Source organism: Urocampus carinirostris, chromosome 16, assembly GCF_059441175.1.
Source record: "Urocampus carinirostris isolate Australia breed hairy pipefish chromosome 16, RoL_Ucar_1.0, whole genome shotgun sequence".
Lineage (NCBI taxonomy): Eukaryota > Metazoa > Chordata > Actinopteri > Syngnathiformes > Syngnathidae > Urocampus > Urocampus carinirostris.
The window spans coordinates 33,325,869-33,338,893 of NC_142364.1; the positions used below are offsets into that span (position 1 = coordinate 33,325,869).

The following is a 13,025-nucleotide window of genomic DNA, read 5'->3' on the forward strand; positions in this document are numbered from 1 at the left end:
TTATCTACATCATAATGCTTTTAGAGCAGCAGTAGCTTAGGAGGTAACGTGCTCATCTTGGGATCAAGAAGCTCCTCGAGTTATATGTCAAATTGTCCTTAAAACATGGGAACAATTTCAGGCATTTAAAAGCACTTCACCCAAAACTCAAACTCAATCCTAATTACAAAACAATAAATTTGAAGCATTTTCAAGGATTTCAAGCACCTGTACAAATCCAGTTTGTGTAACGCGTTACTACCAACACTGTCTGTAGATTGGGACTGGAGATGGAATATAAACTGGTGGTTGGCCCTTGACTGACGTTCCTCTTTGTTGTGAAACAAGCATGCGATGAACCTCATTAATTCTTTGCAACAGTCGGTCAACAAAACCAAAGTTATGTGGTTGCCCGTTTGCAACTAATCTATCAAGATTCAGCTGATTGATGGTCTCCTCCGCCTCTTGAAACATCTTTTCCGAGAAGTGTTTACCACCATTTGCCTCTACCATGTCATCGATTATCTTAATCAACTCCACCACCTGATTTTGGTTTAAGAACTGCTGGTTGTTGAAGACATGGTAGCGACCCCCGCATTTGCAAATTATCTCTTTGAGCTTTGGGTGGCCTTCCTCTATATACTCTCGTATGGTTTTGTCCTTCAGCTCATGTCCGTGTGTGAACAAAACAGTCACATAGTGGGATGCCTGGGGTCCAAAGATTTCCTGCAAAGCTTCCACACTGTTTTCGTCCTCTTCCGTAAAACTTCCTATGGGCAAGACCAGCAGGAAGGCGTGAGGGCCGGGGGATGTCATCTGGATGCATTTGGTGATCTCTCTTGCGATCCCCTCAGGTTCTTTAGATGTGTCGAGAATTCCCGGGGTGTCGATGACGTGAATCTTTCTCTGACACTGGACCAGTTCTGTCTGACAGTGTCCCATCACTGACTGCGTACTTGTTGAAGATTGAAAGACTTTTCTACCGACAATTGTGTTACCGACGGCACTCTTTCCAACTCCGGTTTTCCCGATTATCACGATCCTCAGGGGATTACCTGCTAATAGAAATACACTGTGAAAATAGTAGGAGTAGGAGAAAAGTGTGATAGTTAAAAAAACGTCAACCTAACCAGCAATTGAGTTCTTGGCTCCCATCTTGCTCTGTCCACCTTTGACATAGAACCTGAAGTTCATGCAGGATTTAGCCCTGGGCTTTTTAAAGCAACCTTCTAAACTAGCCCCTCCTGTTAGGCATCATCTCAGTTCTCACGTGTCATTTTACAATAAATGCAGTTGTATGTATTGTTTGTCATTTTTGTCAGCAATTTTACACCCAGAATAGATTTGTAAAACCTGTTCTAATCCTGCCAAACTAGCTCTCATAAGCTTGAATAAATCTGAATATGTATATGTAACGGGTGTAATAATAATAATAAGTACAACCAGCTCCCTCGGGGACTTTGCAACAGCCCAGCAACATTTATGAGGATGATGATGTCGATATTTGGTGATCAGAATTTCACAAGCCTATTATGTTACCTCGACGATCTGATGGTGTTTGCCCCTACAGAGGAAGTTACATTCCAACGCCTGCAGATGGTGTTTACTCGCCTCAAGGAACACAACCTCTAGCTCGCACCCAAAAAGTGTTTTTTTCTCAGACGGACTATGAAATTTCTTTGGCATGTCATCAGTGAGGATGGAATTCGGACTGAAGGTGAGAGCGATAAATGACCTACAAGTCGCTGACCTGATGGAGTCTGACAGTAAGACACCGTGCCCTAGTAAAATCAGATCTTTTCTAGGCATGGTGATGTATTACCAAAGCTTCATTGAAGCATGTTCTGTGAAGGCAAAACCTCTGTTCAGGCTCACATCTGAATCTGGTGCCCAGCATAAGCGCAAGAGAAGCCGCAAACAAGTGAGGAAAGGTCAAGTGAAGCTGACGCCTGCTGATTGGTCTGATGCATGCCAGAACGCATTTGAAACACTGAAGCACGACCTCGTGACAGGTGTCACTCTGGCCCACCCAGATTTTGAAGCGCCGTTTATTCTGGCTGTCGACGCATCCTTCGACGGGATTGGAGCAGTCCTGTCACAGCTGCCACCTGGTGGAAAAGTAGCCATACCAGTCGCCTTAGCAAGTAAAACACTCTCTCGCTCCCAGCTCAACTACCCTGCACACCGACTCAAATTTCTTGCCTTGAAATGGGCGGTATGTGATAAATTCAGCAATTAGTTGAAAGGAAGACAATTCACCACGTGGACCGACAATAACCCACTGACATAAATTTTGACCAAACCAAGACCTGCGTGTGAACAGCGGTGGGTAGCGAAGCTAGCTGAATAAAATTTGGACCTGAAGTACATTCCCGGCCCAAAGAACATCGTAGCCGACGCTCTGAGCCGTGAGCCATTTGTACGGTCATGTGTGGGTCATCGCCTTGTTACCGAGCCCTATACCTCACTCTTGGACCAAGTCAACAGGGTGAACAACAGTACTGTGCAAGAGGTGTTCAGAGTATCCAACAATTGTCACGCTGTTGTAGACGAGAGTGCTGAGACATCAGATGAGTCAGTGAAAAGGGCAGTTACACCAGGCACGAATGGTTCTGTGACATCAGAAGAAGTTGCTGCTGTCCTCAGTGCTCAGTCCACTGGCAGGGTCGGTCAAGTGATGGGAACGGATGCTAACTTCAATCTTCTGCAGAAGGAAGATCATTCAACGGCACTCCCACAGAGTCAGCTTGTTGGTCTACAAGAACACGACAACACAATAAGCAGAACCATGTACTTTGTGCATAGACACAAAAAACCTACCAAGCGTGAGAGAACTGTCGAGTCGCCTAGTGTGATGAAACTACTGAAGCATTGGAGCAGACTCACCATACAGAATGGCATGCTCTACAAAATAAGGAAAGATCCTCGCATGGCCAAGAAGATCTTCCAGTTTGTGGTGCCTGACTCATTTAAACAGAAAGCCCTCCACGGTTTCCATGACTCAGCAGGTCACCAAGGCCAGAACCGTACTTTGTCTCTGGTGAGGCAACGATTCTTCTGGAATGGCATGGAACGTGATGTTGTGAACTATTTTAAATCCTGTCAGCGTTGTATAGTAGGGATAACACCGGAACCACACAACGGTGCACCACTCAAGAACATAGTCACCTCTGAGCCTATGGAGTTGGTCTGTATAACTTTTGGACTGCTTAGCAAGAGACCAAGTCGGTAGATGTCCTAGTCGTAACTGATCATTTCTCCAAGATGGCGCACGCCTTCCCTTGCAGGAAACAAACCGCCAAACAAGTTGCTCGCCGTCTGTGGCAGGATTTCTTTCTTATCTATGGTTTCCCTCGGCGTATCCACTCTGATCAGGGAGCCAATTTTGAGAGCAAACTGATCAAAGAGCTTCTAGAGATGGCTGGGGTGCAGAAATCCCATATGACTCCGTACCACCCCGTGGGAAATGGTATCGCAGAACGATTTAACCGAACATTGGGAGATATGATCAGAACCCTTCCCCCTCAGCCTAAAGCAAAGTGGCCACAAATGCTGCAGCAGCTCACCTTCTGCTACAACTGCACAGAGCATGAGACAACAGGGTTTGCACCGTTCTACCTAGTGTTTGGGAGGATCCTTCGTCTCCCTGTCGATGTCATGTTTCAACATGCAAGTACCAATGATGCTGTTGTCAGCTACTCTGACTTTGTAACCCATCTGAAGAAGGATCTACATGAAGCTGCTCAGATTTTAGGGAAGAATACTCTCAGAGAACAGACTCGCCATGCCAAGCTGTACAACCGTGGGGCCAAAGGATAACCCCTTGTCGTGGGAGACCGGGTGTTGATCGCCAACAGAGGTGTCCCAGGGAAACGCAAGGTTGCAGATAAGTGGGAGTTGACCCCGTATGAAGTCATATCAGTCAAGCCTGATCTCAATGTCTATAGAGTCAAGGATTGCCTGACGGGCAAAGAGAAGGTAGTTCACAGGAATTTGCTGCTCTCTGTTAGCGTCTTGCCCTGTGAGGGAGATCTGGCCACTCACTCAGGGTGTGACGCTGCTATGCACGGAAGTGATGTATGCCCTGATGTACCTGACGCGGTTGAAGACAGTGATGTCCGTACAATAAACTGGGTGATACAGTCAAGTGAAGAGCAAGTTCATTTAGAGGTGAAGAATAACTCATTTGGCAGCAGATCTGATGCCCAGTCTGAATCTCTCACAGTCGATACATCCAGTCAAAGAAGTCAGCACATCCCCGAACAAGATGTTGATCACACTGCAATTGACAATGCAGAAAACCCACCACGGTGCTCTGAAAACATGATCCTTTTGGGTATGGGCCCTCCAGACACTGTCCTCCGAGACGAGACCCCATTGAACACTGACCCCCCGGACATTGTCTCCCCTTATACTGACTGTTTAGACTTGACTGTCCCAGGCCCTCAAGCTCAGGTTACTTGTGCTCAACCTAACCGTTATGGTCTTAGGGTCCGCCAGTCCATCAGGCCTCCCAGTCGTCTTATTTGTCAGATGAATGACCAGTTGGTAGGTGACAATTCTGTGTCCGCAATATCTGCTAGTTCCTTGTTTAGGTTCTTTAGAGATGCACTTTCAGTTTGAGTAACAAAGCTTGAGCAAGAAACGAGATTTGTGCCTATGTGAGTACTTGAAACTACAGGAACAATGTTTTATATTTCAGAGATGTAACAGGGATCTTTTAGTCTGTGCTTAATTAGGAGTTTGATCGCCTCCTTTCTTTTCACGCTCCTTTTTGGGAGAGTTTTAGAACTGACATGCACTTCAGTTTGTGTTGTGACTTTATATATATATATATATCTATATGTAACCGCGGTGTACGTGTCCCACCAAAGATCCACATTCACGCTGGACTGGATGATGAGGTTTTTATTATTACAGTTTCTGCAAATGGATGAGTCACAACATTAGCTTTTTCTGCTGGGTCAGATCTCTTTGATCTCTTTGTAGTACTCTGGTAAAACTGACAACAAAGCATATCAAAGAGCTTTCTTTTCACTTTACAGAAAATACATTTTAGAATATCACAATACATGTATAAATCTTTGCATTTTAACAAGATACTTTTAGCAAGAGATCGTATAGTGGATTTTTAACGTTTACAATGAATTCAACATGTTTTTCTTTACTCTGAATTTTAACCAACATCATCCTTTTTTTTAATGTATATGAAAAATAGGAATAAAAACAATAATGAGTATAAAAATGGGTACAATTTACCTGCAAATGGATGAGTCACAACATTAGCTTTTTCTGCTGGGTCAGATCTCTTTGATCTCTACAAGGGGAATTAATATTTAGTAAAACAGAAACAAAACGAAAATAAACCTAAACAGCTTGACAATATCAATCACATTACTATGCATGTTGAGAGATTTGTCAGCTGGGGTTATAAAGTTTAAAATTAACTTATTTTGTGGAGCACCAAAAGATATGTCTTACCTTTGTAGTACTCTGGTAAAACTGACAACAAACCCCACCTCCTGGTCACATGTTAGAAGCCAAAACCAAACCCCACCCCATACCAGCAGATGGCACTGTTGGACTCAGCATTGCAGGACATTTACCAAAAACTGTACACATATTTTAGCAGGAATTTCAATAAAAGAAAAGTTATTATCACACCCGTTACATACACCCCCCTGAAATTCTGCTAAATATGGGAGTGCTACACTAAACAGAAAAAAAAATCACATGCCAAAAAGGCAAATACTGATGAAAAAGAGGACACGAAAACTGGTACAGTATTACAAGGAACAAACTGAAGTGCATGTCAGTTCTAAAACTCTCCCAAAAAGGAGTGTGAAAAGAAAGGAGGCGATCAAACTCCTAACTAAGCACAGACTCAAAGATGCCTGTTACATCTCTGAAATATCAAACATTGTTCCTGTAGTTGTAAGTGCTCACATAGGCACAATTCTTGTTTCTTACTCAAGCTTTGTTACTCAAACTGAAAGTGCATCTCTACTGAACTTAAACTAGGAACTTGCAGATATTGCGGACAGAGGATTGTCACCTACCACATGGTCATTCATCTGACAAATAAGACGACTAGGAGGCCTGATGGACTGGCGGACCCTAAGACCATAACGGTTAGGTTGAGCACAAATAACCTGAGCTTGAAGGTCTGGGGCAGTCAAGTCTAAACAGTCAGTATCAGGGGAGTCTGCGTCCAGATGGTCAGTGTTCAATGGGGTCTCGTCTGGGAGACCCATACCCAAAGGGATCATGTTTTCAGAGCACTGTGATGGGCTTTCCGTATTGTCACTTGAAGTATGGTCAACATCTTGTTCGGGGATGTGCTGACTTCCTCGACTGGATGTATCAACACTGCGAGAGTCGGACTGGGCATCAGATCTGCTGTCTAGTGAGTTATCCTCTAACTCTGGATGAACTTGCTCTTCACCTGCCTGTATCACCCAGTTTACCGTACGGACATCACTGTCTTCAACCGCGTCAGGTAAATCAGGGCATACATCACTTCCATGCATAGCAGCGTCAGACTCTGAGTGTTCAGATTCGCTGGCCAGATCATCCTCACAGGGCAAGAAGCTAACAGAGAGCAGCAAATTCCTGTGAACTACCTTCTCTTTGCCCGTCAGACAATCCTTGACTCTGTAGACATTGAGATCAGGCTTGACTGATATGACTTCATACGGGGTTGACTCCCACTTATCTGCAACTTTGCGTTTCCCCGGGACACCTCTGTTGGCGATCAACACCCGGTCTCCCACGACGAGAGGTGATCCTTTGGCCCTACGGTTGTACAGCTTGGCATGACGAGTCTGTTCTCTGAGAGTATTCCTCTGTACAATTTGAGCAGCTTCATGTAGATCTTTCTTCAGATGGCGTACAAAGTCAGAGTAGCTGACAACATCATCATTGGTATTAGCATGTTGAAACATGACATCGACAGGGAGACGAGGGATCCTACCGAACACTAGGTAAAACGGTGCAAACCCTGTTGTCTCATGCTCTGTGCAGTTATAGCAGAATGTGAGCTGCTGCAGCATTTGTGGCCACTTTGCTTTGGGCTGAGGGGGAAGGGTTCTGATCATATCTCCCAATGTTCGGTTGAATCGTTCTGCGATACCATTTCCCATGGGGTGGTACGGAGTCGTATGGGATTTCTGCACCCCTGCCATCTCTAGAAGCTCTTTGATCAGTTTGCTCTCAAAATTAGCTCCCTGATCAGAGTGGATACGCCGTGGGAAACAATAGACAAGGAAGAAATCCTGCCACAGACGGCGAGCAACTTGTTTGGCGGTTTGATTTCTGCAAGGGAAGGCGTGCGCCATCTTGGAGAAATGATCAGTTACGACCAGGACATCTACAGACTTGTTCTCTTGCTCAGCAGTCCAAAAGTCTATACAGACCAACTCCATAGGCTCAGAGGTGACTATGTTCTTGAGTGGTGCACGGTTGTGTGGTTCCGGTGTTTTCCCTACTACACAGCGTTGACAGGATTTAACATAATTCACAACATCACGTTCCATGCCATTCCAGAAGAATCGTTGCCTCACCAGAGACAAAGTACGGTTCTGGCCTTGGTGACCTGCTGAGTCATGTAAACCTTGAAGGACTTTCTGTTTCAATGAATCAGGCACCACAAACTGGAAGATTTTCTTGGCCATGTGAGGATCTTTCCTTATTTTGTAGAGCATGCCATTCTGTATGGTGAGTCTGCTCCAATGCTTCAGTAGTTTCATCACACTAGGCGACTCGACAGCTCTCTCACGCCTGGTAGGTCTCTTGTGTCTATGCACAAAGTACATGGTTCTGCTTATTGTGTTGTCCTGTTCTTGTAAACCAACAAGCTGACTCTGTGGGAGTGCCGTTGACTGATCTCCCTTCTGCAGAAGATTGAAGTTAGCATCTGTTCCCATCACTTGACCCACGCCACCAGTGGACTGAGCACTGAAGACAGCAGCAACTTCTTCTGATGTCACAGAACCATTGGAGCCTGATGGAATTGCCCTTTTTACTGACTCGTCTGATGTCCCAGCACTCTCGTCTACAACAGCGTGACAATTGTTGGATACTCTGAACACCTCTTGCACAGTACTGTTGTTCACCCCGTTGACTTGGTCCAAGAGCGAAGTATAGGGCTCGGTAACAAGGCGATGACTCACACATGACCGTACAAATGGCTCACGGCTCAGAGCGTCGGCTACGATGTTCTTTGGGCCGGGAATGTACTTCAGGTCAAAATTGTATGCAGCTAGCTTCGCTACCCACCGCTGTTCACACGCATCAAGTCTTGGTTTGGTCAAAATGTATGTCAGTGGGTTATTGTCGGTCCACGTGGTAAAGTGTCTTCCTTTCAACCAATGGCTGAATTTATCACATACCGCCCATTTCAAGGCAAGAAATTCGAGCCTGTGTGCAGGGTAGTTGAGCTGGGAGCGAGAGAGCGTCTTACTTGCAAAGGCGACTGGTCTGGCTACTTTTCCACCAGGTGGCAGCTGTGACAGGACTGCTCCAATCCCATCAAAGGATGCGTCGACAGCCAGAATAAACGGCGCATCAAAATCTGGGTGGGCCAGAGTGACACCTGTCACGAGGTCGTGCTTCAGTGTTTCAAAGGCGTTCTGGCATGCATCGGACCAATCTGCAGGCGTCAGCTTCACTTGACCTTTCTTGCGGGCTCTCTTGCGCTTATGCTTGTCACCAGATTCAGATGTGAGCCTGAACAGAGGTTTTGCCTTCGCAGAACATGCTTCAATGAAGCTTTGGAAATACATCACCATGCCTAGAAAAGATCTGATTTTACTAGGGCATGGCGTCTTGCCATCCGACTCCATTAGATCAGCGACTTGTACGTCATTTATCGCTCTCACTTTCTCGGGGTCAGTCCGAATTCCATCCTCACTGATGACATGCCCAAGAAATTTCACAGTCCGTCTGAGGAAAAAACACTTTTTGGGTGCGAGCTTGAGGTTGTGTTCCTTAAGGCGAGTAAACACCATCTGCAGGCGTTGGAGTGCAACTTCCTCTGTAGGGGCAAACACCATCAGATCGTCGAGGTAACATAATAGGCTCATGAAATTCTGATCACCAAATATTGACATCATCATCCTCATAAATGTTGCTGGGCTGTTGCAAAGTCCCTGAGGGAGCCGGTTGTACTCGTGAAGGCCGAATGGTGAGGAGAATGCCGTGTACTTTTTGTCGTCAGGGTGCAAGGGGACATTGTAGTAGCCTGACGTCAGATCCATTGTGGAGAAAAAGGCATTTCCCCCAAGTGCGGCCAAAGCATCAGCTTGATGCGGTAGTGGGTAGGCATCCTTTATGGTTCTTGCATTAAGCCTTCTGAAATCAGTACATACCCTTAGTTCTCCATTCCGCTTCCATATGAGAACAAGCGCAGATGCATAGTCGCTAGTCGACTTCTGAATAATTCCTTTCTCTTCCATCTCGTTCAGAGTCGTCCTCAGTTTTTCATACTGACTTGGTGGTATACGTCTGTAGGGTAGACGGAACGGCTTATCATCAACAAGGTGGATACGATGTACAAACTCTTTGGCCTCTCCACAGTCCATCTTATGGCGAGAAAAGATTGACTCGAATTGTTCGATGATATGAAGGAGCTTGTCTTTACACTGCAGCGAAACCTCACATGACTTCAGGTCAATGTCTTGTAGTCCCAGAGCTTCCAATGCACGCATCATGTCCTCTTCTGACCTGGGTCGGACCTCTTTGCTCTGTACACTCTGCACGTTGCACTTGACCTCCTCTGCATTGGGCAGGTCTTCCGCTGCGATACAAGGAGACACATCTGCAATTTTCCTGTTTCTTCTCAGCACCACAACTCTGTCCGTGGGATTAAAGACTTTAACAGGCACCCATCCATCTCCCCAGAGTGGAGTAACAACTCGTCCGACAAGGACTTGTCTGGGCGCAGCCTTAGATTGGGTTGGCTCAACGACCACTGTGCTGCCCGCTGATGCCCCGGCCAACTCAGGTAACTTGCCCCAAATAACGTACTCGGTCCGTGGATTCAGCGTCACGCAACTCTTGATCTTTACTGTCCCTACCTTGTCTGGAATGCAATCACCTCTCCATCTCTCTGTGTTGGAAAGCATTGACAGGAATTGACTGTGGTTATCGGACAGACCGTTGTCAGGAGTGGAAACTAATCTCCAATAGCCATCAGTACTTTTCAATTGAGTCAAAATATATTTGATGGCATTGCTGCCAAGGATCATCTGTTCTGTCTGGCCTGGCACCACCATTACTGGTATTATCATTTGGCACCCGTAAACTGTGACGTGAATGTCGTACATATCTCTGGGAGAAACTTGGTGTCCACCGCAGCCTACAATGACATAATCATCGGCCGTGTAACTCATCATATCAGGGAATTGCTGCAGGAGGTACTTAGCTGTGTCCTCACTTACTGTACAAGCCATCGACCCGCTGTCCAATAGCGCTCTGAAAGTGGGGCCTTCTTGCACAAGTACAGGTGTGTAAAACAGTTCGTCAGTCTCCGCTATTCTCTGAAACCCCTGAAAGATCAGCTTCTTCGATGGAGGTATCTTGTTGCTATACAACTCATAAATTGATTTATTATCTTGCATGTCAGGCATCACATTAGTGGTGGGAGGTATACTCAGTTGATCTTCACTGTTCTCCCCTAAGCGCAGATCAGTTAGTTTCCCTGAGGCAGTGGGACAACTTTCGTCACTGGACAATCACGTCGTGAATGCCCTGGGGCATGGCAGTGAAAGCAAAGGTTTTTGTCTCGGCAATGAGAGAGAGCACTGTGTTCGACTTCTTTGCAAATGATACATGGCTTGTCAGTGAAACCATTAATTCTGTCTCCAGGTCGCCTGGTTGGAGCTCGCCTTCTCCCTTGAAACTGGTTTGAGGTAACACGTATCAGAACCTTCTCCAACATACTAATAACGTCCATTAGAGAGACATACTGTGGGCTCGAAGTCTGAGGTGGCTCGTGCATGAGGGTTGGACCATGGTTCACCTCAGCTTTGTGTACGGCAATTTCCGCTCTATTCGCAGGTTGTTGTAGGGAATCTGCTTTGTAGCTCTTCTCAGCGTGGTATTCATTCAGCACCTCTAGTACCTCACATGCTGACCACTTTTCGATGGTTTTTGATCTGTAAGTGAGTGCCAGTTCCTTGCATGGGCAGTTCCTAATAAACATGCGAGTGACCTCTATTTCAGGGTTGTCAAATGTTTTGCCCTGCTCACTCAAGCACTCAGAGGCAAGGTCAGCTGCTCTGTTTAGTCTCAGCCAGTAGTCATAGGGGTCCTCCTGGTGTTTGGGCAAAGTTGAATAAAAGTCCGCTAAAGGGACAGCAGAGTACTTGGTACAGCTAAAGTGTTTCCTGAGGAGACTATAAATCATGTCAGGGCGGGTATAGACGTCTATATTACTGTTTCTAATGCCAAACCTAACTACATCTTTAGCTTTTCCTCTCAAATGCATTTGGATTTCCTCTGCTTGCTCTTCAAGTCTCACATTACTCTTCTTAATAAATGTCTTCATTAGATCTTCCCACTCATGTAATTTTATTGAGTCTGAGCCATCCCCATTAAATGATGGTGGTTCTTTAACCTTTCTCTGTGTAACCACCTGAACCTGTGTTACATCTGACACATAACCTGGCTTACTCAATGTGTTTGCTACATCTTGTGTGGCAGCAGCGCTAGGAGCTACTGTATTGTGTGACTGTATACGTGAGAAAATGCTATCAGCCAATGTATGTCCTATCTCCTGAATAACATTTGTCATCTGATCAGCTACACCCTCAGAAATGTCACTCGTGCTCTGATTAAACATGTTTCAAATATGTAAATGAGTCAAAATCACAAAATAAATCAGGAGCCTGCGTAACACGTCACTGTATAGCAATTTTAAATACTGTGAGCTGATGGCATCATGAAACAATGTGGCAGGTAGGACAGTCCTCGGTTCGGAGAGTTTGATAGAAGTCACGGGTCACGGCACCAATGTAACCGCGGTGTACGTGTCCCACCAAAGATCCACATTCACGCTGGACTGGATGATGAGGTTTTTATTATTACAGTTTCTGCAAATGGATGAGTCACAACATTAGCTTTTTCTGCTGGGTCAGATCTCTTTGATCTCTTTGTAGTACTCTGGTAAAACTGACAACAAAGCATATCAAAGAGCTTTCTTTTCACTTTACAGAAAATACATTTTAGAATATCACAATACATGTATAAATCTTTGCATTTTAACAAGATACTTTTAGCAAGAGATCGTATAGTGGATTTTTAACGTTTACAATGAATTCAACATGTTTTTCTTTACTCTGAATTTTAACCAACATCATCCTTTTTTTTAATGTATATGAAAAATAGGAATAAAAACAATAATGAGTATAAAAATGGGTACAATTTACCTGCAAATGGATGAGTCACAACATTAGCTTTTTCTGCTGGGTCAGATCTCTTTGATCTCTACAAGGGGAATTAATATTTAGTAAAACAGAAACAAAACGAAAATAAACCTAAACAGCTTGACAATATCAATCACATTACTATGCATGTTGAGAGATTTGTCAGCTGGGGTTATAAAGTTTAAAATTAACTTATTTTGTGGAGCACCAAAAGATATGTCTTACCTTTGTAGTACTCTGGTAAAACTGACAACAAACCCCACCTCCTGGTCACATGTTAGAAGCCAAAACCAAACCCCACCCCATACCAGCAGATGGCACTGTTGGACTCAGCATTGCAGGACATTTACCAAAAACTGTACACATATTTTAGCAGGAATTTCAATAAAAGAAAAGTTATTATCACACCCGTTACATATATATATATATATATATATATATATATATATATATATATATATATATATATATATATATATATCTCTCTCTCTATATATATATATATATATATATATATATATATATATATATATATATATATATACAGTGGAACCTCGGTTCTTGACCATAATCCGTTCCATTTCTTTGTACGAAAACCGATTTGTACGATCAACGAAGCCG

At 44.5% G+C, this 13,025-nt stretch overlaps 1 protein-coding gene across 1 annotated transcript; it reads right to left on the reverse strand.

The window, feature by feature from the left end:
• Positions 1-237: 237 nt before the first annotated feature.
• Positions 238-1,173, reverse strand: LOC148351134 (GTPase IMAP family member 9). Its single transcript, XM_088320035.1, has 2 exons — positions 1,110-1,173; positions 238-1,034 (listed from the first exon to the last, which is right to left on the reverse strand). Exons 1-2 carry the CDS (start codon positions 1,171-1,173, stop codon positions 238-240), a joined length of 861 nt encoding a protein of 286 aa, XP_088176161.1.
• Positions 1,174-13,025: the final 11,852 nt, after the last annotated feature.